The 27,426-nt window shown below is 42.6% G+C and overlaps 1 protein-coding gene across 1 annotated transcript in view; it reads left to right on the top strand.

The window, feature by feature from the left end:
• The window catches only part of SLC15A5 (solute carrier family 15 member 5), a 40,287-nt gene that overhangs the window by 5,063 nt on the left and 7,798 nt on the right, over nt 1-27,426 (top strand). The window contains exons 4-9 of the mRNA XM_089689083.1: nt 9,429-9,649; nt 11,297-11,483; nt 19,166-19,354; nt 19,478-19,609; nt 22,603-22,711; nt 24,933-25,094. Of these exons, the coding sequence (XP_089545209.1) occupies nt 9,429-9,649; nt 11,297-11,483; nt 19,166-19,354; nt 19,478-19,609; nt 22,603-22,711; nt 24,933-25,080 (986 nt within the window). The 3' untranslated portion in view covers nt 25,081-25,094. The remainder of the gene's footprint in view (nt 1-9,428; nt 9,650-11,296; nt 11,484-19,165; nt 19,355-19,477; nt 19,610-22,602; nt 22,712-24,932; nt 25,095-27,426) is intronic.

The following is a 27,426-nucleotide window of genomic DNA, read 5'->3' as shown; positions in this document are numbered from 1 at the left end:
ACTCTGTATATAAACATAAAGTCCAAAGCCCAAAAGAAATAGTAAAACAAAAAAAAACAATAACCATCCAAAAGAAAAAACAAAAAGTCCAAAATAAAGTCCCAAATTATTATTTCAAAAAAATCTTTATCTGTGATATCTTAATTCTTCATATTTTCCGAAATCTTTGTGATATACTTCAAACCAAATCTTCATATACCTCAAAGAAAAGAACTCAACATGTGTGATATCTTCAAAGAAAGGGGTATATAAAACGTGCCACACGTGTTTCATGCACATAAAAAATTAACGTGCCACCACAACCGAGAAAGAGGAAATCCCTCAGCCTTAGGAGTCAATCCACTGCATACCACTAGAGGAAGTGCATAGTTACCCTCAGAATGGTATCAAGGGTCTGAGTACTTCTTTCCAACCTTTAAATATTCCTTCAGCCTTTCCAGCCACTTCCCACAGACCTCATAAACAGACCAGGGATCAGTATGTATCATAAAACTTATAGCACTTTATTGTAGCAACTTACATTCAAATAAGATGACATCAGCTTCCACATCACAAACGATATGTTCACAATCCTGCCTCTCCTCATAAGTGTATAGATTCCACACTATCTCACTCCCAAGGGGGAACCGATTGCCTGTGGTAAGTCCCCAGTACCTCAAAGCCCCATGAGGATTCCAGGAAGCCACAGCCGCATGTACCAGGATCAAAAATGGCCATCGCCGCACTTCCGGAAGAGCGTCACTACGTCACCACGTCACGTGCCCCGGACGCGTTTCGTCACATCCGGACTTTGTCAACAGGGATACGGACGTGTCTCCTCATTCCCCTTAAGTACCAACCAGGGCGGGGAAATAATTGCCGCGGCCATCTTACATCCTGGAACACTGGATATCCTCACTCACCTATATGAGGCATATCAGGGCCAGTGAGACGGAACACAGAGAAGCCATTATCAAAAACGGCAAAACTGTCACCAACACACCCCCCAATCTATAAACCGCATTTTCCACCAAAACATCATAACACTTCATAGAACTAATGTCAACAATAAGGGTCCAATGATAAACCCATATACAGACAAATATTATAAAAATATATAGATTAAAAATTATATCAATTAAACTATGTTCCCTCCCAATAGCAATGTAAACAAATATATCCTCTTTTAAAATGTATTCCACCCCCTAAAATTCATCTAGATTAATAAAAATATTAATACTAAATAATCCTAAATAATAAAAAAATAATCAAACATAATCATAAAATAATCTGAATAAAATAAAAAATAAAAAATATAAAAAAAAAAATAATAATAATTGACTCCTAAGGCTGAGGGATTTCCTCTTTCACGGTTGTGGTGGCACGTTAATTTTTTATGTGCATGAAACACGTGTGGCACGTTTTATATACCCCTTTCTTTGAAGATATCACACATGTTGAGTTCTTTTCTTTGAGGTATATGAAGATTTGGTTTGAAGTATATCACAAAGATTTCGGAAGATATGAAGAATTAAGATATCACAGATAAAGATTTTTTTGAAATAATAATTTGGGACTTTATTTTGGACTTTTTGTTTTTTCTTTTGGATGGTTATTGTTTTTTTTTGTTTTACTATTTCTTTTGGGCTTTGGACTTTATGTTTATACACTAATATTGATTAGAGGGTAATCAAGTTTACTATATATATTTTTTCGATGTTATTTGTACTTCCAAGGGAAGGATTGTGTTAGTAACTTGGTGGGGATTTTATTTGTAAAAGGATAGTGCTATATGTTGAATATCTCTCACTCTGTGACATAAATCGCAGCGGGACAATATAAACCAGAATAAAAGTGGAATTTAATCAGAAAGTCATTAGATTTTAAATGTCGCTCATGAGACTGCTGTATCAATGTATATCCGATGTTGAGATATAAGACGATGATCAGTGGGGATGCCTCTACTGCTAAACTCTGCATGAGCTGCTTGGACAGCAAGGAGCTCTCTCACAGTAAATGACAGCATAAAACATTTTCACAATTATTATACAGGACGCTGTTCTGTATTCTTACATGGGAGACTCCACTATATTATAATTCAGAAATCTGCTGAACTACTATAAAGGAGGCTCCACCGCGTTGTGACACAGGAGGCTCCACTATTATATTACCTGAAAAATCTATACTATTACTACAAGGGAGGCTTTTCTGTATTAGTATACAGGAGGCTCCAGTCCACTGTTATATCACATGGAAGGCTCTGATGTATTACTTCAAGGAAGGATCTGCTGTATTGTTACATCGGAATCTACACCATTTTGTTATTCAGAAGGCATTGTATTACTACGATGGAACACTCTGTCAGTGGTCTTTGCTGGAAGACTGGTGGCCTCACTTTTCTCTTTTTTTCATAGATGGGGTTTACATTAAATTGTTGTTTGTTTTCCTTTCAGAGCGCGCACCATCAGAGGAATCATTTCCAAAACCTCCAATAATACCAACAGCTAAATGACAATTATGTTTTCTGATTTTGTGACATGAGTGTCCACACACTGCTGGCAAACAGCTCTCGTATCGGTGTTTTGCTGCTTGTAGTAAATATTAAAGTCTGTAATCTGACAGATGAAGAGCGATGTGAAATCTGGGGAACATTTGCTGCTGTTGCAGATACGCTGGAGTGTGTCCTGTCAGCTTCAGCTAATAACAGATAAAACATCCAGATGAGGTGAAAGAAGACCAAAAAATTGTAATTCAATTTAAGAATGTAAGAGAAAGAATTTGCTTTAATAGAAGTCACGCATGTGTTAGACACAGAACCCATTATACATGTGTAAAACAAAGCACTGCATGTAATGGGGAGGTCTTTCCTCCAACACCCCTCAGAGACAACACCATATGCATGGAGGGTGTGTGAGATTATCTGTGGTAATACATCAGTCTACAATGTATGGCAGGGCATAATATGTGTCACCAGGGGCGGACTGACAACTCATGGGGCCCCCGGGCAATAGGGGATCATGGGGCCCCTGTGTCCTTGCCCAAACTCAAAAAAGCCTATGAAAAAGGTACCAGGGGCATCTCATGGGGCCCCCTACTGACCCCGGGACCTCGGGCAGTGCCCAAGTTTCCAAATGGTCAGTCTGCCCATGGTGTCACACTAACCTTGCATTACAGTAATGTACTTCCCTCACAGATCTGCAGGGTCTTCTCTGTCTTCTGTACACATAGTAGTATTAGTAGTAGTAAGAGTAGTAGTAGTTATAAATAGTGAGGGTTGTAAGTCATAGTATTGGGAGCAGTAAGTATTAGTAGTGGTAGCAAGTTGTTGTAGTCAGAAGTATTAAAGTGTTACTAAACTCAAGACCCTGCATTAACTATATCTGGTCTCCCACAGTACACACAACATGGAAATGCAAGTATTTTAGTAAATATAAACTGCTAAATACCTTTTCTCATCAGCAGTATATAGCAATCTTGTGACTTCTATCAGTGTCTGGCTGAGCACTGGTTATTCTTGCAGGAGGAGTTTTCATTCTCCTCTGACTGTCCTTTGAGGCTGCATAACCCCTTACCCTCTGTTTGGACAGCACTGATTGGCCCTGTGCTGATCACATGCATTCAGGGCTGGTGTTAGACTATTTTGTGCCCTTGGCAAGACCAGCTACGTACGCCCCCACCAAATAAATAAATAAATAAACATTTTAAAAACAGTAGAAAATATTAAATCAACAAAACATGAAACTGCTAAATGTCTTTTAATTTGCAAAAATAAGTGCCATAAGATACCACCAGCACCAATATTAAAGACAAATCAGTGTCACGGAAGGACTGAATCTGTGGCTGGCAGTGGCAGGGTTACAGTTGTAGTGAGTGGAGGATGAAGGATCCACACTCTGACAGATCCCAGGCTGGAATTCCTCAGGCAATGGAGGAGGGAGATAAAACACTGTGACTGTAGGCAGCCTAGCCCACACACATACAGAAAACACCTGAACTGAACGATACCACACAGTGACAGATCCGACACAACACATCACCAACACTGACACAGATCAGCAGGCACTAGAAGAGCAGGCTTTGGGATCGTGATGATGTCATTACTCACTGACACATTGCACATGTGATGAATGGCCGGACGGATCACACTCACACAGACACAAGATATCACACGAGTCTGACATTACCTTCCTCCGCAGGCACAGCTCCACTTCCGCTGATGAATGGGAAGAGAATGGCTGGAACTCCACAGTGATCATCAGCAGCCACCAGCCGGCTTGCAGTAAGGGACTGAGTCTGAGAGGAACACTGGAAGGAACGGCAGCTCAGCTGCTACACTGGCCTCAGACACTGGGCATCTTCCTCTTTCTTTTTTTCCTCCCCTCTGCCTCCCCTCCCCTCAGCTGGAGGATCATTCATGACATGGTGGCAATCCACGCAGAGAGAGTGCTGGCCTCTGCTGAGTCCAGGTGCCCCTACATGGCAGTGTGCCCTAGTTGGCTGCCTAGTTTGCCTAGTGGAAGCACAGGCCCTGCATGCACTCTCCCAAGAAAAAATAAAAACTCTCTAGCAATATACATCAAACTGAGCATGTGCAGAGTGTCCCTAAGGCTCTGTTCTGTCAGCAGATGGATTGGGGACAGAAGAAATAGGGGAGGATCAGAGAAGACAGGCTCAAACCTCCTTGTCTATATCAGACCTATCCCTGGTGAAGTTGGGTCTGCATTGCCTATTGGGTTAAGGCTGCATTTTCTAAGTTTGCTGCTTGGTCCCTATAGCATTTCCTGGATAACACCACTTTTTTTTCTATATTTTTGATGGTGTGGATTTTTTGCACTGGACTGCACAATGGTTTGTTTACACTAGGTGCGGTGGGATGTACTTTACCACTGTATAATTTGTACCATTATATGTGTAGTGTCCTCTAGATAGCTAGGAATGAGTCAGCCTGGGAGTGAGGTAGTAAGTTCACCTCAGGACAGGCTGGGAGGCACTACAGGTCAGGGCTTATGTTGCCCTCCCACCCTTACAGAAACTCAGAGCTTTCTGGAAGAGGGGCGGAGGAGGGAAGGAAGTCTAGATTTGCATGTTTAAGGTAACTTGGCCAATCCCCAGACAGGAGACTGGGCATGGTGACCAAGGACAACCCTTAAATGTGGCAGAGCCTGTGCAGCAGGGGAGTCAGGTGGAAGATGGACTGAGAGAAGGTTGGAGTGTGGAGCCTGGGAGAGGGCCCCAGGGTTCCTGCCTACAGGCAAGATGCTGGAAAGAAGGATCTCCACTGCCAGCCCAGCATAAGGCCTGAAAGCAGCTACCAACCCACCGTACTGACAGGACAGGACAGGAAAAAATGTGTGTTGCCTGGCCATGCAAAGGTAAAGGGGGGCCCAAACTCAGCAGCCCTTAAGAGGGTAGCTCTATATATGTCCCAGTGGCAAATGTTTTGCTGTATTTTAAGACTGACATGAATGTCCTGGAATTTGTGAAATAAACTTTACTTCTGAGTTAAAAAAAAATAAACAGACCTTTTATAGGGAATAGGTTCCAACTTATGTCCATAGGGCAGGGTCTTCTTTTTGAGCTTTATGGTTTACAAGTACGAAGAACTCCATACTCTGAGAGAGGTTGAATAGCCATTAGATGAAGAGTTTAGTAGTTGTGGTAGTAAGCCATAGTAGTATTTATACTACTAAACGTATTGTCTTTCAGGTACTTAGAGAATAGTTTCTAAGTACCTGAATTACCCAATGTACACAAACCCCTGATGGCTGTGGGTGGTCACATGCAGGTTAGTGTAATAGTTTTTGTCATATTTGGGAAATAGTAGAGCTCACTTTGGGAATGAAGTGTACCTAATGTCTAGCTCTAGGAGTCAGAGTTTGTTCCATATCTGTTCTATGGCACAGTTAATTTTAGTAATTGTCATGGTCACTGGGCTTAGGGTTCAGTGTCAGTTCAGCTCTATGTATACAAAGGAGCATGGGGGAGCTCTTGTCCATAATGGGCATGGTATTGACACAACCACACATGTTCATCATTGGCTCACAACTGATATAATCCAGAAATATTTAGACAGAATAAAGGTGAATAAAGCACATGGACTGGATGGTATACACCCACGGGCCCTTAAAGAATTGAGCTCTGTCATTTCAAAGCCATTGTTTCTAATTTATAGGGACTATTTAATGACTGGCATAGCACCACTGGATTGGCCAATGTGGTACCTATCTTTAGAAAAGGGATCAAAATCTTTACCAAGTAATTGTAGTCCTGTTAGTTTAACATCTATAGTTGGGAAGATACTGAAGAGTTTAATAAAAGACCACATAGATGAGTTCTTGCTGGAAAAAAATATTTTAAGCAACAGGATTCATGAAAAACAGAAGTTGTCAAACATATCTGATGTCTATTTATGAGGAGGTGAGCAAAACCTTGGACAGAGGGGTGGCGGTGGACGTGGTATACTTGTATTTTGCAGAAGTGTTTGACACAGTCCCCTACACACGGCTAATGTGTAAAACAAAGTCTACAGGCTTGGAAAAATCCATATGTAAATGAATAGAAAACTGGCTAAAAGATCGTATTCAGAGAGTAGTGGTGAATGATTCATACTCTGAATGGTCTAGGGTTGTTAGTGGTGTTCCCCAAGGTTGAGTATTGAGACCCTTACTTTTTAATATACAGTACATCCAGAAAATATTCACATTGCTTAACTTTTTCTGCATTTTGTTATGTTACAGCCTTATTCCAAAATGGATTAAATTAATTTTTTTCCTCAACATTCTACAAACAATACAATAATGACAACGTGAAAGAAGTTCATTTTGAAATCTTTGCAATTTATTAAAAATAAACAATGAAAAAAACCACATGTACATAAGTATTCACAGCCTATGCCATGACACTCAAAATTGAGCTCTGGTGCATCCTGTTCCCATTGATCATCCTTGAGATGTTTCCACAACTTGATTGGAGTCCACCTGTGGGAAATTCAGTTGATTGGACATGATTAGGAAAGTCATAAACCTGTCTATATAAGGTCCCACAGTTAACAGTGCATGTCAGAGCACAAACCAAGCCATGAAGTCCAAGGAATTGTCCGTACACCTCCGAAAGAGGATTGTATCAAGGCACAGATCTGGGAAAGGGTACAGAAACATTTCTGCAGCATTGAAGATCCCAAGGAGCACAGTGGCCCCCATCATCCTGTAAATGGAAGAAGTTTGGAACCACCAGGAATCTTCCTAGAGCGGGCCACCTGGCCAAAATGAGCGATCGAGGGAGAAGGGCCTTAGCCAGGGAGGTAACCAAGCACCCGATGGTCACTCTGAAAGAGCTCCAGCATTTCTCATTGGAGAGAGGAGAACCTTTCAGAAGAACAACCATCTCTGTAGCACTTCACCAATCAGGCCTGTATGGTAGAGTGGCCAGACGGAAGCCACTCCTCAGTAAAAGGCAAATGACAGCCCACCTGGTGTTTGCCAAAAGGCACTTGAGGGACTCTCAGACCATGAGAAACAAAACTCTTTGGTCTGATGAAACAAAGATTGAACTCTTTGGCCTGAATGCCAAGCGTCATGTCTGGAGGAAACCAGGCACCGCTCACAACCTGGCCAATACCATCCCTACAGTGAAGCATGGTGGTGGCACCATCAGGCTGTGGGGATGTTTTTCAGCGGCAGGAACTGGGAGACTAGTCAGGATCAAAGGAAAGATGAATGCAGCAATGTACAGAGACATGCTTGGTGAAAACCTGTTCCAGAGTGCTCTGGACCTTAGACTGGGTCGATGGTTTATCTTTCAACAGGACAATGACCCTAAGCACACAGCCCACATAACAATGGAGTGGCTACAGGCCAACTGTGTGAATGTCCTGGAGTGGCCCAGCCAGAGCCCAGACTTGAACCTGATTGAACATCTCTGGAGAGATCTGAAAATGGCTGCGCACCAACGTTCCCCATCCAACCTGATGGAACTTGAGAGGTACTGCAAAGAAGAATGGGAAAAATTGCCCAAAAATAGGAGTGCCAAGCTTGTAGCATCATACTCAAAATGACTTGAGGCTGTAATTGGTGGTAAAGGTGCTTCAATAAAGTATTGAGCAAAGGCTGTGAATACTTATGTACATGTGTTTTTTTTTCGTTTTTTATTTTTAATAAATTGCAAAGATTTCGAAACGAACTTCTTTCATGTTTTCATTATGGGGTATTGTTTGTAGAATGTTGAGGGAAAAAAATGTATTTAATCCATTTTGGAATAAGGCTGTAACATAACAAAATGTGGCAAACGTTAAGCGCTGTGAATACTTTCTGGATGCACTGTATTTATAAGTGATATAGGGTTGGGGATTAAAATATTGTTTCAGTCTTTGCAGATGACACCAAGCTGTGCAGTGGAATAACGTCCTTACAGGATGTCTCCAACTTACAAGCCGACCTCAATTCACTGTTTAATTGGGCAACTATGTGGCAAATGAGGTTTAATGTTGATAAATGTAAGGTTCTGCACTTGGGGGCTAAGAATATGCATGTATCATACATACTAGGGGGAGTACAACTAGGGGAATCAATGGTGGAGAAGGATCTGGGGGTTCTGGTAGATCACAAGCTTAATAATGGTATGCAATGCCAAGCTGCGGTTTCTAAAGTGAGCAAAATCCTCTCTTGTATTAAAAGAGGTATAGACTCCAGAGAGAGAGATATCATATTACCCCGGTACAAATCATTAGTAATACCTCATCTGGAATATGCAGTTCAGTTTTGGGCACCAGTTCACAAAAAGAACATTGGGGAACTGGAGAAAGGCAACCAAACTGATAAGAGGCATGGAGGAACTCAGCTAAGAGGAAAGATTAAAATAACTGAATTTATTCTCTATTGAGGGGAGGAGATTAAGGGGGAATATGATCAACATGTATAAATACATCAGTGGTTCATATAGTAGAGGTAATCACCCTGAGGTCATCACGAAGGACAAGGGGGCACTCTATGTCTGGAGGAAAAGAGATTTAATCTCCAAATATGGAAAGGGTTCGTCACAGTAAGAGCTGTGAAAATGTGGAATAGACTCCCTCAAGAGCTGGTTCTGGCCAGCTCAGTGGATTGCTTTAAAAAAGGCCTGGATTCTTTCCTAGATACACATAATATAACTGAATACTAACATTGATAGGTAAGGTTTATCCAGGGAATATCCAATTGCCTCTCGGTGGATCAGGAAGGAATTTTTTCTCCTGCAGGAGCAAATTGGATCATGCTTTGCTGTTTTTTTTGCCCTTCTCTGGATCAACTATGGGTATAGGATTATAACTTTTTTTTTTTTTTTGGTTGAACTGGATGGACTTTTGTCTTTTTTCAGCAAGACTAACTATGTAACTATGTAATCTATTATTTCTAATTTGCCTGCTTTTTGGTCAGTGACAATAAAGTGACCATAGATTGTTCTGTTCCGCACAGGTGGCTCTCTGCTCACTACGGCTGGCGTCTTCCTGAACGCGGTAAGAATGTGCTGTGTTCACTATCGTCATGTTGGTGGCTGTGTCTCCTCCTGGCTGGATCGTGCTAAGGAACATAATGGTGGTCGCTATAGTGAATACCATGTGGAGAACACAAAGGCACTGATGAAACTTCTGCCCCTCTTCACCCTTCAAATTGTTTACCGAATTTGTGTCACACAGGTGAGCAAGCTGCAGTGATATTCGGGGAGGTGAGCAAGATGGGATGAGTGAGGCAGTGATATTGGGGGAGTTGAGCAAGACACGGTGATATTGGAGTTGGTGAGCAAGCTGTGATGATATCAAAGAAAGTGAACAAGCCATGGTGATCTCAAAGGAGGTAAATGAGCGATGGTAATAAAGGGGGAAGTGAGTGAGGTGAGCAGCAGGAGGAGGTTATGACTGCAGTGAACTTCGAAAATTTCGCTGAGGTGTTTTCACACCAACATTTCCTCATTGCTAGTGTCCCGCAGCACACATTTGTGTTTTAAAAAAAATTTAGATTTTCATGGCAAGTCTTTGGTGTATTTCTGTATTTTGCAGCATTAAAATTGGAATATACCTGTGAAAATAAACGTGCAAAGTAATGTATGTGGAGGTTTGACAGGATATTCCAGATAAGTCAGTGACTGCATGGATCCTGCCTGTGCCATATTCTAGTGCAGGTGGTGGGTTCCTCATTTATGGGGCTGGTTATAAAAGCCATGACTGTTGGATTCATCAATTTTGACCCCATTGAACCCTAATAGACAGGCTGCACAACATTGGTTTGAAATTACCACAGCAGTCCTTTATATAACCACAATGAAACAATTAACAATTTTATAGATAACCAAAACAGAATTATCATACTGGCAAAAAACACGATAACTGTTGGATTCTAAGATGGGGTCATTGGTGTCCATTAGCCTAAAGACTTGTCTATGGTCCAACCCTGTCCCCTCTACTAACCCAAAGACAGCTTCAAATTGACCATATTCTGCCTTCCCAAAGTATTGAACCCTGGTAAAGACAATCAATACAGAAAGAGGAAGCACCATTCCGCTATATACTATAGGCACCACATTTTGTAACCATCCCACTATTTCACACTCCCCCAAAGACCCCCTACCAACCAAGCTGCTGTGACAAATCTTTCTATAATCTGACCTAGTTAAGATACAAGAAATGGGGAAAATGGTAGGATGACTTTTTCTCTCATCCATATTTCCAGAATTATGGAATCACACAGCTCCTACCCCCATGAATCCTTCTAACCACTTGACCGTCAACATCCATTCAGTAAGGCTTTTCGCTCCTACACTATCCTCTTACATTTTAACTCTTTCTTGGGACTATTCCTCTTCCAGTCACATAGCCCTTTGTCAATTTTATTCCTTCAGGTCTGTCAGTAAAATGTTTATCCCTCCACCAAACATTAGCCTGTTGAAGTTTTAATGATGGGTAGAAATAGATTGACAGATTGGTGCAAAAACAAAATAAGCACTGCAAGGTATGTGATTTCCGCTTCCCTCCGGTGAAAATAACATGTTATGCCCAGCTTCATATCTGCTAAAATATCTGCAACTTTGTCAGAGAAAACATCCGAAATCTTTCCAGGAAACAAATTTCGCCAGACTGCGCTCATCTTTGTCCCAATTTAGAGAAGTGAGCAATGGAACAATAACTGGTTTTAGGAACAGGTGACACTGTTAGATGATGACACAGATAGATGATTGATTACTGAAAATGATTGATCTCTTTCTTTCCCCAATACATGGCTGTTAATATTACTCGCTGTGCGATCTGTTTGTGTTCTGCTAGGTAACAATGGTGTCTGCCTTTATTCAGGTCCCTGCTGGATTTTTCATTCAGTCAATGAATTCAAATTTGAGTGTGAGCGGAGTTCTTTTGCCAATCGCAGCAATGAAAATTGTTAGCATTATCCCGCTGATAATAATGGCCCCCTGTCTAGAGAGTGCCAATGCATACCTGTCTTCCAGACGTGGCTGTGGACTTCGACCCTCGACATCCATTGGTAAGGAAAACACACTCAGGCTTCTCTGTGGTAACACAGGCAAATATTTAACCACTTGCCTACTGGGCACTTTTACCCCTTTGCTGCCCAGGGCAATTTTCAGCATTCAGCGCTGTTGCACTTTGAATGACAATTGTGCAGTCATGTAACACTGTACCCATTTTTTAAATATTTATCATGTTTTCACACAAAAAGCCACAGTCACCCCTGGGTTCCTTATTTTTTGCACTATAAATGAAAAAAAAAAAAAAAAAAGTTTTTCTTTGTTTCTATTATAAAATTTTGCAAACTGGTAACTTGTCTCCTTCACAGATGTGTGTTGATGAGGCTGCTCTGATAGGCAGCATTGATAGGCAGCACTGATGAGCCGGCACTGATTAGTTTGCAATAGTGGGCATTGGTGGGGAGGCACTGATGAGGCTGCACTGATATGCGGCACTGATGGGCACTGGTAGGGTGCAATGATCGGCACTGATAGGCGGCACTGATGGGCACTAATAGGCAGCACTGAAGGGCAATGAATGGAAGCACGGACAGACAGCATTGACTGGCGGCACTGACGGGCACAGGTTGGCAGCACTGTTGGGAACTGATGGGCAGCACTGTTGGACACTGATGGGCAGCACTGTTGGGCACCTTTGGGGCTGCACTGATAATCAGTGCCCTGATTATTAGTGCAGATATCTCCTTTGACAGTTGCTGGTTACAGGCAGTACTTTCCTCACGTTGTTATTGGCCTTTTTCCATGTCATGTGATCAGCCAAAGGACACAGAGATCATAGAGAGCACTGGGTCCCCCCCCCCTCCCAGAACTGGACCGCCATGCTGTAGCCGTCATATAGCGCGGTCAAGAAGTGGTCAATAAACAGTGAATCCGAGATTCACTAACCATATACTGCAAATGAATCTTCCAGGTGCAAATGGTTTAAATGAGTGATTAATTCACTGCCAGTGAATGCCTGGTGAAAATTACATTCACTGTTTTTTAAATAGGCCCCCTAGTAATGAAACAGAAGAATATCTCTGCTTATAAAGAAGTCCATCCAACTGTGAAAATGTTGTTTGGGATGGAGTTAAAAGGCTAGAACACTTTACCACACTGTGCGAGATGCCATAAAGATGGCGCCTAAAGACTGTGACTGCTTGCTTAGGGTTACAGATTTACTGGCTGTCCCCTCTGATATCAGTATTATTTTTCAGGGTGCTTCTACAGAGCCTAAAGGAGCTTTCACACCCACAAATGAACCCAATGTCAATGTGAGAGTCACAGAGGGGGTTACTGGTGACTTGCTGCAGGAGGCAACCTCATTGAAAGCAATTGGAGGCTGCTGGTTTCTGCAGCTAATAATGGCTACTCGCCAGCGATAACATGGCCAATCACTTGTATGTGATCATTGCTCTCAGTGGGGATGTCTCCCACTAGGGTTGCCACCTCATCCCTTTAAAGCTGAACACATATTAATTACACAGGTTCTGGGGCTAATTTAATGCAGATAAGACACTAGGTGAGTTTAGGTACCACCTCAATCAGCCACAGAACCTGTGTAATTTATATGTGTTTGGTTTTAAAGGGGTGAGGTGGCAACCCTATCTCCCACAGCTATTTGATAGGAACCCCTATTGGAGTTCTCACATGTAACTGGCATCACGTGCATTTGTAGGTGTGAATGTACCCTATTACAGCTACAAGATTTTCAGGAAGCTGTCCTTTAAGACTTGTCAGTGACTTGGGTATCCTGCACCCTCAACCCTCCTTCCTCCATTTTTGGCTGAAACCTGCAATAAATCTTAAAATGATCTCTAGAATGGTGCCTGGGTTAGTCAGTGTGCTACTGGGACTGGAAACAGGGTGGGCAGCCTCTGAACAGGTAAGGGAGACCAACCTAATTTTCACTGGCTTCTCCAGGAGTCATCTCTGCATTAATGTAACAGTGTTTGATTGTGGAGGGAAGACCCAGAATTATTGGTGGTATGTCTCTATCTCTACACTGCAGTCTCTGTCTCTCTGGTGGAATAAAAAAAAAGTGTGTGAGACAAGTTCTATCTGAGCTGGTACAGTTGCCCCCTAGCAGCCAGTCAGTTTCTTTCTTTTTTTTTCTACACTTGGAGAATGAAAATCTATTTTTTTTAATCTTTATACACTTAAAGTGGAGATCCAGTCTCTCCCCACAAAATTTAAAGTCAGCAGGTACAAACACTGTAGCTGCTGACTTTTACTATAAGGATACTGGACACCTGTCCAGGAATCCAACGATGTCCTCACCGGAGCCAATTCTTCCATCGGCTTTGGGTGGGGGGCGCCGGCATCTTAGGTAAGGGACGCTGGCAGTGAAGCCTTCTGGCTTCACAGCCAGTTTGTACTGCGCATGTGCGAGCCAAGCTGCTCTTTGTTAATGGTCACACAGTCTTCTAGGACCTGTGACGTGTCCCAGAAGACTGCGGGGGAGAAGGAGGAGGGGGCCAAACTTCTTGACAGTTCGCCATGGCAATGTGACCTGGAAGTGGGAGCAGGTACCTGTCAAAACCAGGTACCCACTCCCCAATCCCTCCCCAAAACATGCCAAATATGGCAGTGGAGGGGGGGGTGCAAACAAGTTGAACCTCACCTTTTGGGTGAAATTCCATTTTAAAGTGATTGTAAACCCTTTCATATACCCAGTGTATGACTGGCCTCAGGTGATACATAGAGATTAAACAAATCCTCCTACATAAGTTGTACTTGTCTATTTGCAATCTTCTCTTTACAGCTGTTCAAAGTGCAGAATATTTAAAGCTTGTCTGAGAGTCTGGAAAAAGGGGGTGGAGAGCTGAAGTCACACTCTGCAGGGCTCAATGAGGAGAGCTCTGAGAGCTGATTGGAGGGAAGGGACACACCCCCACACAGCACACAGGAACAGAGCTGAGGCTGTCAATCTGTTGGAGGTGCCTCCCTGTCATCATTTTTCTCTTGGTGTCAGGAAAACATGTCTGAAATGATTCATGCTGATACCAGAGGACAGAAATGACAGGTCGTGCTCTTAATTGAGACAAGTACACACTATAGAGGGATATGCTTTGTTCATATTTTATGCCTGAGGTTTACAACCACTTTAAGAAATACTAAAGCATAACAGCAGAGGCCCAATGTTAACATAGGACATCCAGTACAAGATACGATAGGTGTTAGCAAACCAATAGCCCCAGCATTAACATAATCCCCAGGGTGTCCCAGGAGAACACCTTCAGATTACAAATATGGTACATTGGGCACCTGGGACAAAAGGTACAATGACAAATAAATATCAGTGGGGGGCTAAAATTGAGGGCCTACCTAAGTCTCCTAAGGTGAGAATGAAAATGTAATAGCTGATTGACTGTGCTTCAGTTCACACAATGTTTGTTCCAGACACATTTTATTATCCCCCCCATGCATAAATAAAATTTTCTTACACAAACTTGGTCTTAGCTTTGTCTCAACTGGAGCACAGACAATAAACTTTTAAAGGGTCATATTTTAAGCTGTATTGAAAAAATGAAAGATAGAAGATGATTGGATGCATTGTACTATGGCACGAGTTGGAATAGGTACATTGAGGTGAAGAATGAAGAAAAAAGAGGGGGCCAACCTAGAATCCCAAACTGAATTCAGGAGAAGTCGCCTCTTAAGTGTGACCCCACAATATATATAAAACAAAAAAAAATAAAAAAGGTGATACTCAAACCAATAAATACAACACAAGTTTCCTATTAAGCCAGTGCAAATAATAGTGCAAAAAAACTATGAGGAATCAATGACCATTATCTCATAGAAAATCAAAACAAAAAATGTCCATAATGTACAGTGCCTTGAAAAAGTATTCATACCCCTTGAAATTTTCCACATTTTGTCATGTTACAACCAAAAACTTAAATGTGTTTTATTTGGATTTTATGTGATAGGCCAACAAAAAGTGGCACATAATTGTGAAGTGGAAGGAAAATGATTAATGGTTTTCAAATTTTTTTACAAATAAATATGTGAAAGGTGTGACGTGCATTTGTATTCAGCCCCCCGGAGTCAATACTTTGTAGAACCACCTTTCACTGCAATTACAGCTGCAAGTCTTTTTTGATATGTCTTTACCAGCTTTGCACATCTAGAGAGCAAAATTTTTGCCCATTCTTCCTTGCAAAATAACAGAAGTTCTGTCAGATTGGATGGAAATCTTGCCACAGATTCTCAATTGGATTTAGGTCTGGACTTTGACTGGGCCATTCTAACACATGAATATGCTTTGATCTAAACCATTCCATTGTAGCTCTGGCTGTATGTTTAGGGTCGTTGTTCTGCTGGAAGGTGAACCTCCACCCCAGTCTCAAGTCTTTTGCAGACTCTAACAGGTTTTCTTCCAAGATTGCCCTGTGTTTGGCTCAATCCATCTTCCCATCAACTCTGACCAGTTCTCTGTCCCTGCTGAAGAAAAGCATCCCCACAACATAATGCTGCCACCACCATGTTTCACGGTGGGGATGGTTTGTTCAGGGTGATGTTCAGTATTAGTTTTCCACCACACACAGTTTTGCTTTCAGGCCCTATAAGTTCAGAGTAGAGCACCTTCTTCCACATGTTTGCTGTGTCCCCTACATGGCTTCTCGCAAACTGCAAACGGGACTTCTTATGGCTTTGTTTCAACAATGGCTTTCTTCTTGCCCCTCTTCCATAAAGTCCAGATTTGTGGAGTGCACAACTAATAGTTGTCCTGTTCTCCCACCTGAGCTGTGGATCTCTGCAGCTCCTCCAAAGTTACCATGGGCCTCTTGGCTGCTTCTCTGATTAATGCTGTCCTTGCCCGTCCTGTCAGTTTAGGTGGACGGTCACATGTCTTTGTAGATTTGTGCCATACTCTTTCCATTTTCGGATGATGGATTGAACAGTGCTCTGTGAGATGTTCAAAGCTTGGGATATTTTTTATAGCCTAAACCTGCTTTAAACTTCTCCACAATTTTATTCCTGACCTGTCTGGTGTATTCCTTGGCCTTCATGATGCTGTTTGTTCACTAATGTTCCCTAACAAACCTCTGAGGGTTTCACATAACAGGTGTATTTATGCTGAGATTAAAGTACACACAGGTGGATTCTACTTCCTAATTAGGTGACTTCTGAATTGTTTCCACTAGATTTTAGTTAGGAATATCAGAGTAAAAGGGGCTTTATACAAACGCATGACACACTTTTCAGATATTTATTTGTAAAACATTTTGAAAAACATTTTTCGTTTTCCTTCCACTTCACAATTATGTGCCACTTTGTGTTGGTCTATTACATGAAATCCCAATAAAAATACATCTATGTTTTTGGTTGTAACAAGACAAAATGTGGAAAATTTCAAGGGGTATGAATACTTTTTCAAGGCACTGTAAATAGTCCATATATTCTTTCTAATGATCAAATCCTGTGATCCACCATGTGAGGTAAGGTTAGCAGCTTACCAGATTTTAATCATCAATGAGCATATCACACTCCTTAGTTGCAACCCTCACCAAAAAAAGGGGGAGCAGATAACACCACTGCCCATTCATGAGAAGACTGTGGTGTTATCTGCTCCCCATTTTTTGGTGATGGTCTCAACTGAGGAGTGTGATATGCTCATTGATCATTAAAATCTGGTAAGCTGCTAACCTTACCTCACGTGGTGGATCACAGGATTTGACTATTGGAAAGAATATTTGTCACTGGTTTCAGGAACACGGTGCACAGAGTTTTTGTGGAGTCACTTTATGGATCACTTACAAACACACAACGTGCTGAATTCATATCAGCATGGCTTTACTGATGGCAGATCATGTCAGACTAATCTAATTGTTTTTTTATACTATATTAACAATGATTTGGACCAGGATGGTGCTGTGGACATCACATATCTTGATTTCAGCAGGGCATTTGATACAGTTCCACATAATTATCTAATAAAAAAGTTGTACAAGCTAGGACTTAGCCCTTGGGGAGTTCAGTGGATATGCAGCTGACCAGAGTGTGGTTGTAAATGGAGTTCACTCGGAAATTAGAACGGTCACTAGTGGTGTACTACAAGGTTCTGTACTAGGTCATGTTCTATTTAATCTATATTTAAGTGATAGAACTCAAGGTTTGTTGGGTAAGGTATGTCTTATTTGCTGATAACACAAAGGTGTGCAATAGGGTTGATATCCCTGGAGGTGTTTGTAACATGGAACATGATTTGGCAATTGCTGGAAGATCGATCAAAACAGTGGAAACTGCAGGTCATTGTTTCTAAATGTAAAATAATGCACCTGGATCCCTTGAGAGAGTACAATATTGGGGAAGAAAAGAAAGAAAAGTGTCACCAGCGCACCAAGGAATCCTCAAACGGGTCTGAAGCTTTATTTAGTGGTCACATAATATCAACAGAGGCAATGTTTCGGAGCCACACAGGGTCCCTTCACCAGGCAAGTGACAACATGGGGGGTACATTGTTGGCCAGCACTACAGAGGAAAAGGACTTGGGGCTACCTATTTCAGATGGTTGCAAAATGAGCAAACTATGTGGCCAGGCAGTGGGGAAAGCAAATAGAATTCTAGGATGCATCACTAGAGGGGTCACCAGCAGGAGGAAGGAGGTCCTGATTCCCCTATATAGATCTTTAGTGAGACCTCATTTAGAATACTGTATCCAGTTCTGGAGACCTCACTTAGTAAAAGACATTGATAAGATAGAACAAGTCCAGAGACGGGTAACAAAAATGACAAAAGGTCTGGGGAATAAAACATATCAAGAGCGACTTCAGGAACTTAATATGTACAGTCTGGAGGAAAGAAGGGAAAGGGGAAACATGAATAAAACCTTTAAATACATCAAAGGGGTGAATTAGGTTCAGGAGGGCAGTATTTTTAACATGAATCCAAAATCATGAACAAGGAGACATGACCTTAAACCAACTGGAGGAAAGTTCAAAACTAATATCAGAAAGTTCTATTTTACTGAAAGAATAGTTGATGCTTGGAGTAATTTTCCAGAAGATGTAGTGATCCAGTCAACAGTAAATAGCTTTAAACATGTGTGGGACAAGCATAGATCTATACTCAGACAAAAAAGAGAGCAAACAAAAACACAAAACAAAAAACAAAACAAAAACAAACTCCTACCCTCCAAAAAAGAAAAAAACAAAAAACAGGCAGACTCGATGGACCACTCAGTCTTTTTCTGCCATCACTTTTCTATGTTTCTATGACTATTTACATTATGGACATTCTTTGTTTTGATTTTGTATAAGATAATGGTCATTGGTTCCTTATAGTTTTTTTGCACTACTATTTGCATTGACTTCAATCCCTCAACCCTCACAACAGGGGTACAATGCCTGCCGTGGCAGCGAAGCAGAGCATCCCAACACTATGATACTATGGCGTCACCTCCATCTATATGCAGTCTGATTATCTCTTAGTAGTGATGGTTGTGGTCACCTCTATCTGTCTACAGTTCTGATATCTCTACTCAGCGATGGTCGAGACGCACTGTGATGTCACCTCCATGTATATACAGTCGTGATATCTCTGCTTAGTTCAGTGACAGCCATGGCACCAGTATGGTGTCATCTCCATCTATATACAGTCTGGTTATCGCTGTACAATCTGCGATCTCTGAAGAGATTTGTGCATATCTGTCCATCTCTATGCTGTAATAACAATTTTATCTTCCATCTAGTTTGTGGCCAGATTGGAGCCGCCATGTCACTGCTGGTCGCCGGGGTTTATGAGATCCATCGAAAGTGGTTCCCCATGGTGGAGCAGACATTGTCGGGGAAAGTTTTACTGGTGTCGTCCATGTCCTGCCTTCATCTGGCCCCTCAGTATGTCTTGCTGGGACTGGCAGAAGCCCTGGTGGCCCCAACCTGTAAGTAGTGGTGGTTATCTGTGATCAGACAAACATTCTATGTCAGAATAGAAGATGAGATATTTGTGTCATGTGATGTGTCCTGTGATCAGCAAAGTCCTAAAATGATTTGATTCTCTTCAGGTTCCATGATAACCTTTGGCTTGGCGCCCAGACGTATCCGCGGCATCTGCATGGCGGTCATGACTCTGTTCCAGGCGCTTGGGTGCTTCGCAGGGGCGATGCTGATTGCAGTCACATTTCTATCTTCTGGAGGTAAGTAGGCAGGTGTTAGGAAGTGCAAAAACAAACTCCACTGATACCTTCTAGAGGTTACTGACTCCCTGCCATCTACTAGAGGACACTGAGTTCCTACCAACTTCTATAGACCACGGTTTCCCTGCTGCCCTAGAGGCTCTAAAGAGGCCACTGACTTCCTGACACCCTCTAAAGGCCAGTAACTCCCCACTGCCCTCTAAAGTTCACTGACTCCCCACCAACCTTTAAAGGGTACTGACTTCTTGCTACCCTCTAGAGGCCACTGACTCCATGCCATCCTCTAGGTCTCAGACAGGATTTGCACCGAGCTGACATTTCTGGGACATTTTAGAGCAGCGGTTCTCAACCTGGGGGTCGCGACCCCTTTGGGGGTCGAACGACCATTTCCCAGGGGTCGCCTAAGACCATCGGAAAACATATTTCCGATGGTCTTAGGAACCGAGACACCGCTGCTCTGTCTCGCGATCTGTGGGCGGGATGATATGCTGCCCCTGTAACCTGGCCACACCTCCGGGATCACTCAACAGCTCCGCCTCCTCGCCGCTGATTGGCCACCGGAACTGTAGCTCAGGAGAGGCACACAGGCGGCCAATCACCGGCGAGGAGGTGGAGCTTGGAGAGGAGGAGCCGAGCGGCAGAGCGCGCAGATCGAAGAAGATCGAGGGAGCTGCAGGACCGAGTGAAGAGGAGAGAGGCCAGAGAAGGAAGACAGCTGACAGGTAAGTGCAAATTTTGCTTCTGCAGGCTGTAGATGGGAGAGGGAGAGAGCGAGCCCAGGCTGGAGCAGGGGTCAGCAAGGTAAGTATCATTGGTGTCAGTGGGAGGAATAGTGCCCCATCATTTGTGTCACTAATACCAACGATGGGGCACTATTCCTCCCCCCACTGACACCAACGATGGGGCACTATTCCTCCCCCCACTGACACCAATGATAGGCACTATTCCTCCCCCCACTGACACCAACGATGGGGCACTATTCCTCCCACTGACACCAACGATGGGGCACTATTCCCCCCACTGACACCAACGATGGGGCACTATTCCTCCCCCCACTGACACCAACGATGGGGCACTATTCCTCCCCCCACTGACACCAACGATGGGGCACTATTCCTCCCCCCACTGACACCAACGATGGGGCACTATTCCTCCCCCCACTGACACCAATGATAGGCACTATTCCTCCCCCCACTGACACCAACGATGCGGCACTATTCCTCCCACTGACACCAACGATGGGGCACTATTCCTCCCACTGGCACCAATGATAGGCACTATTCCTCCCCCTACTGACACCAATGATAGGCCCTATTCCTCCCCCCACTGACACCAACGATAGGCACTATTCCTCCCCCCACTGACACCAACGATGGGGCACTATTCCTCCCCCCACTGACACCAATGATGGGGCACTATTCCTCCCCCCACTGACACCAACGATGGGGCACTATTCCTCCCCCCACTGACACCAACGATGGGGCACTATTCCTCCCCCCACTGACACCAACGATGGGGCACTATTCCTCCCCCCACTGACACCAACGATGGGGCACTATTCCTCCCCCCACTGACACCAACGATGGGGCACTATTCCTCCCCCCACTGACACCAACGATGGGACACTATTCCTCCCACTGACACCAATGATGGAGCACTATTCCCCCCACTGACACCAATGATGGGGCACTATTCCTCCCACTGACACCAACGATGGGGCACTATTCCTCCCCCCACTGACACCAACGATGGGGCACTATTCCTCCCACTGACACCAATGGCGGGACACTATTCCTCCCACTGATACCAACGATGGGACACTATTCCTCCCACTGACATCACTGATGGGGCACTATTCCTCCCACTGATACCAATGATGGGGCGCTAGTCCTCCCACTGATACCAATGATGGGGCACTATTCCTCCCACTGCAAAATTACAGTTCTGAAGTAGCAACGAAAATAATTTTATGGTTGGGGGTCACCACAACATGAGGAACTGTATTAAGGGGTCGCGGCGTTAGAAAGGTTGAGAACCACTGTTTTAGAGGGTTTTCTAGGGCAGATATGGCAATTTCCTGGGGTATTTCTTCCTTTCATTAAATTCATAACAGTTTGAAATTTTAGTAAAGAAAAATCACATAAAAACATTGTGAGTATTTTATAAGGATTGTATGGAAAAAAATTGTTTACCCAGTTATAATGCAGTATCAACGACAATCTGCCTACTGGTTTTCTGATGCATTCTGCCCCTCCTGCTAGAGGCTTGTTCATGGAGTCAACGGAAGAGCAGCTGACACTTTGTACAACTCGTTCCATATGTAATTATAGGCAAACTGTGGTCCTGTAATGGGCCCCATTATATTCAATCAAAGTCTTGGCATTTGGTTTAAATGAAGCTGGACTGTTTAAATAAGATACCAGGACCTTGAATGAATGATAATAGGGATCATTGCAAGACCGCAGTTTGTCTACGAGTCAGTATGATTCATTTATTGACTCTACATTGGATGTCATGTAGTATGGTCTTACCAATTTATATCTATGGTAAATGTGCAAGTTCCATTTTTGTTTTCTGCTCATATTTTTATGACTTTTTATTTAACATATTACTTTAAGAGAAATAATAGAAAGGTATAGGTAATGTATTTAATCATTTTCTGCTCTTCCAATGACTCTATAATTATGCTCCAGTAGGATGGGTGAAATGCGTTAGATTGTAGATTTAGTTTCCTGAATTCCAAAGATGCCATTATTATTATTATAAAACAGGATTTATATAGCGCCAACAGTTTGCGCAGCGCTTTACAAAATGAAGGTAGACATTACAGTTACAATATAATTTGGTACAAGAGGAAACAGAGGGCCCTGCTCGTTAGAGCTTACAATCTAGGAGGAGCCATCCATAACATGCGATCTTACTCACTGTTCCCTCTATGCAGACACTGACATCAGTGAATTGCTGTGCCCTAACATTGGTGTGTCTGTCCTCAGGTGATTGGTACCCAGGAGTTTTGTCAGATGGTCACCTGGAAAGATTCTTCTTTATGCTGGGCTCTGCAACACTCCTGAATTCTTTGCTGTTCTGGCGTATCTCTCACAGGTAACACCAACCAGAATTGTGCAAGGGTGACCACCTACCTTCCTGTGCACTGCGAGAGAGTAACCTTCCCTTAGACCAGGGGTGGGCAAACTTTTTGACTTGAGGGCCGCAATGGGTTCATATATTGGACCGGGGGCCGGACCAAGAGTAGATGAATGATGTGTATGTGTTATCCATAGTAAGTATAGTAATATTCCCCCATAGTAAGCATAGTAATTAATCCCCCATATAGTAATTCATCCCCCATATAGTAATTCATCCCCCATAGTAATTCATCCCCCATAGTAATTCATCCCCCATATAGTAATTCATCCCCCATATAGTAATTCATCCCCCACATAGTAATTCATCCCCCACATAGTAATTCATCCCCCATAGTAATTCATCCCCCATATAGTAATTCAACCCCCATAGTAATTCATCCCCCATAGTAATTCATCCCCCATATAGTAATTCATCCCCCCTATAGTAAGTCCCCCCTGTGTCAATTTACTTACCTTTGCTCCGCGCGTTCCTCTCGCCGTGTGCCCGCGCCGTTCCGGTCTTCAGGGCGGACTGTGAGAGGAGCCTAGCTCCCCTCACGTTCGTCACGCTGCCCCGCCTACACACATCCTGACAGCCTCACATCACGCTCTGCGGGCCGGATTAAAAGGTCCGCCGGGCCGTATATGGCCCGCGGGCCGTAGTTTGCCCATTGCTGCCTTAGACTATAAGCTACCTATCTCCCCTTACGGTGTAAGCCATCTACCTTCTCTTACACGGTAAGCCACTTTCCTCCTTTTACACTGTAACCCACTTACCTCCTCTTACACTGTAAGCCACTAACCTCCTCTTACACATGTGGAATAGAATCCCTCAAGAGTTGGTTCTGGCCAGCTCAGTGGATTACTTTAAAAAAGGCCTGGATTCTTTCCTAGATACACAGAATATAACTGGTTACTAACATTTATAGGTAAAGTTGATCCAGGGAATATTCGATTGCCTCTCGGGGGATCAGGAATTAATTTTTTTACTCTAAAGGAGCAAATTGGATCATGCTTTGCTGTTTTTTCTGCCTTCCTCTGGATCAACTGTGGGTATAGGATTATAACTTTTTTTATGGTTGAACTGGATGGACTTTTGTCTTTTTTCGGCCAGACTAACTATGTAACTTTCAAGGAAATCAGCAATATGTTTATATTTTGAATTTGTTTTTTAATTCGATTTGAATTTGATTTGAATTTTGAACTAAATTTCTTTGTGTTGTTGTGGATTTGTTTAAATGTGTTACTATTTAAAATCAGAAATTCGGAAACTCAGATCTCTCTGAATAACAAAATTTTCGTCTAAATTTGGATTTGGAATGAAAGGAAGCACACATTTCTACAGCCCAGTATCAATCTGTAAGGACCTCATGGAGGCTGTCCTCTCTCCTGCCTAATGATAGACATTCTGTGTGAGCTGCTGGAAAAATTAAAACTGTCCATTAACAAAGCTTTTACTTTTCATTCATGTAATCCCGATGGCACCTTTGTTATATGACAATCTATTTGCAGCACTGAGCTCAGATAAAATGATGACCTTACTGTCTGACACTTCAGTGCTGACAGAGAGAGAATACAAGAAAATCACACAAAAACAAAGCATTCCTTAGGGTAAGGCTAAACTATTATAACAGTTTACAAATTGTCGACCTGTGCAGTCATTGTGTTTTATTATAGAGTGTGGAGGAGGCTGGACACACATATTACCATTCTCTGACAGAGATCTGCCTTTATACGGACAATGTAAGCCGACAGTTTGAGGTTCCTGGTCAGAAGAAAGCTGGCCAGCCATGTTCATATACAAGTGGTGGTGAGGAATGTAAAATGTCAATGACATCTCAATAAAACATTTGTTTTATGTTTATGGATGTTGTAAATGGAAAGAACTGAAAACAGCATAGTAGGAGGGAATAGAAGTAGCTGTAAAACTTCTGCTTGTACTCTGTAAGAAGTGTCATAAGTACAAAGATCAGGTTATTCTATAAGAGCTGCAGATAAAAACAATAAAATTGTCATCATCTGATAACTCCGGTGACTTCAAACTCCCACATGGCCAGGAACATCCAAAAAATGTTCATCTCCAAGTATTGGCCTTCATGCAATTATCATTTATTTCAAATCATCAGAGACATCATATATCATACAATCTGCAGATCCCACATAACATCTCCTCCATAACAGTTTCTCTTGTCTCTCAGGTATGATCATCTGGAGGAAACAAATGATCCCGGATTATGTCTGAGCCTCTTGGAGGATAAGTTGCTACTTCATGAAAAGTCACTTCGTTATTATGAAACGTTCCTGGATTGCCCATCTACATTCGCTCCTGTGGAGATGACATTGTAAATGACACATCCCAGGTAAAGATGGCCATATTAATCCTTGGGCAGTGAAATTCCAGACTCATGGTATGGGGACTTTTAGTGGCTTAGAAACAAAGAAACTACCTCTAGGTTAATGTACTGCCACCCCCATCATCTCCTCCACAGAGAAAGAATAACATAAGTGATACATGTTGGGGAGTGGAACATTCATATTTCTGTGTGGCCAGCTGGTTTCTGATGTTTGAGGTCATCGGAAAATTGCACTGAATAATGGAAATATGTGTACGCCCTACAGGATTTTGTTCACATGACCATATATTTGTGTATATGGCCATCTTCAATTTTCAACACCAACCAGATCAGACAGGTTTGACTGAAAAGTAAATGGGAGAAACAAATACAATTCACAACATCTACTGACTGAATTTATAGATTTATCTGTGAAATAATTTTTTTATGTCAGATCATTCTTTAACCCTGTTACCAAGCTCACTTTACAGCCTAGCTAGAAATAGTGGAAGTGCAAGCTATCAGTGGTCTCCAATTAGTGTCTGAAAATACAGGAGTACAGGAACTGAGCACTGCCAGACCCCCTACACACACACACACACACACACTTTCACCTCCATCATCATGATTATCACCATCTCCGACACCTTCTCCATGATACCACCACCACCACTATCTCTGCTATTTCTACCAGCATGATCACTGTCTTCACCACCACCATCCCCACCACTTCCACCATCAGAATTACCACCATCTCTGCTATTTCCACCACCATCCCCGTCACTTATACCTCCATCATCATGATTACCACCATCTCTGTTAATTCCACCACCATCTGCACCACAAGAATCTCCACTATTTCCACCAGCATCATCATCTTCACCTCCACCATCTCCAAATAATCTCTGCTACCATCATCACCATCTCAAGTGCACCATTTATGCCACCACTACCACCATCTGCTGATCTCCACTATTTCCTTGGCACTGTCTTCACCACTTCCACAACCACTATCTTCCCCACATTTACACCACTTTAGCCACCATTTTCAGCAGCCTCAGCACAATCTCCACCAACAGCACCACCAGCTCATCACCATCACTTCTACCACCACAGCTATATGTTTACCCCCTACAGGCTCTTGAAACACTTTTGTGGAGTCAATCACAGTGAACACAGATGTTTTCAGTGCAGAATTATTGCATATAATTCTAGATTTTTCTTGTGCAAGCTAGATCATTTAACTTAAAGTGTTACTAAACCCATTACCCTGCATTCACTATATCCAGTCTTCCACAGTACACGGAAATTATTTTAGTAAATATAAAGTGCTAAATACCTTTTCTCATCAGCAGCGTAGAGCAGTCTTATGACTTCTATCAGTGTCTGGCCGAGCACTGGTTAATCTTGTAGGAGTTTTTTTTCTCCTCTGACTGTCCTATGAGGCTGTATGACCCTTGACCCTCTGTCTGGACAGTGCTGATTCACCCTGTGCCAATCACAAAAGAAAAAACTCTCTAGCAATGCACACTAAACTGAGCATGTGCAGACTTGCTACTGCTGCTCTGTACTATGGCAGATAGATTGGGGACTGTGGAAGAAGGGCAGGATCAGAGAAGACAGGATCAAACAGCCTTTTTACACAATGCAGAGGATTAACTCCTTAGGTTCCACAGTGAGTATAACAAGCATGTTTTACTGCATATACAGACTGATTTTACTGTTGTGGGTTTAGTAACACTTTTAAAGAAACTTGTGAGGGCAGAAAGATATAAATTGCCATTTTACTTTATCTTTCAAAGTTACAAGCTCCAAGCCTGTCATCATCAGTACCTAGTGAGATAAAATGGATAAGAAGCGCCAAAGACAACTAGCAGCTGATATACCAAAGGCAACCTTCAAATACCTCGTAAGACACAAATAAACATGGGGGTGCAGCGCTAAGTAAATATAATAAAACAACAGAAAAATATATAGAAAAATATATAATGGCTATGCATAAATAAATAAAGTGCCCATATAAAGTGCAAAACAGCATATATGAAAGTGCTGTGCATGTGATAAGGAAGATGTATATCACACACAGCTCTCCTCTTAGGAGAGCACGTAACAGTTCAAGAGATACACATGACTGATGTGATCAAAATAGTCTCTAGAAGGTGATACGTGTGTTCCTGGACATTCACTCAGGTGATGTGTCAAAAGGATTGTTAGAATTGCACACTCACCAGATGGCAAATCATAATACGCAATGTATATAATGATTAGCCGGAGGTCCCCCTTAAAGGTGGTAAGCAGCATGGTCTGGTCCAAGAGATCTCCTTCCTCCCTGGTACTCTGCCACACAGCTACCGTCCTC

Source organism: Staurois parvus, unplaced genomic scaffold (genome assembly GCF_062004578.1).
Source record: "Staurois parvus isolate SC_StPar_1 unplaced genomic scaffold, SC_StPar_1.0 ptg000469l, whole genome shotgun sequence".
NCBI lineage: Eukaryota > Metazoa > Chordata > Amphibia > Anura > Ranidae > Staurois > Staurois parvus.
The sequence above is the reverse complement of the archived record's forward strand: the minus strand, read 5'-3'. Positions and strand labels throughout refer to the sequence as shown.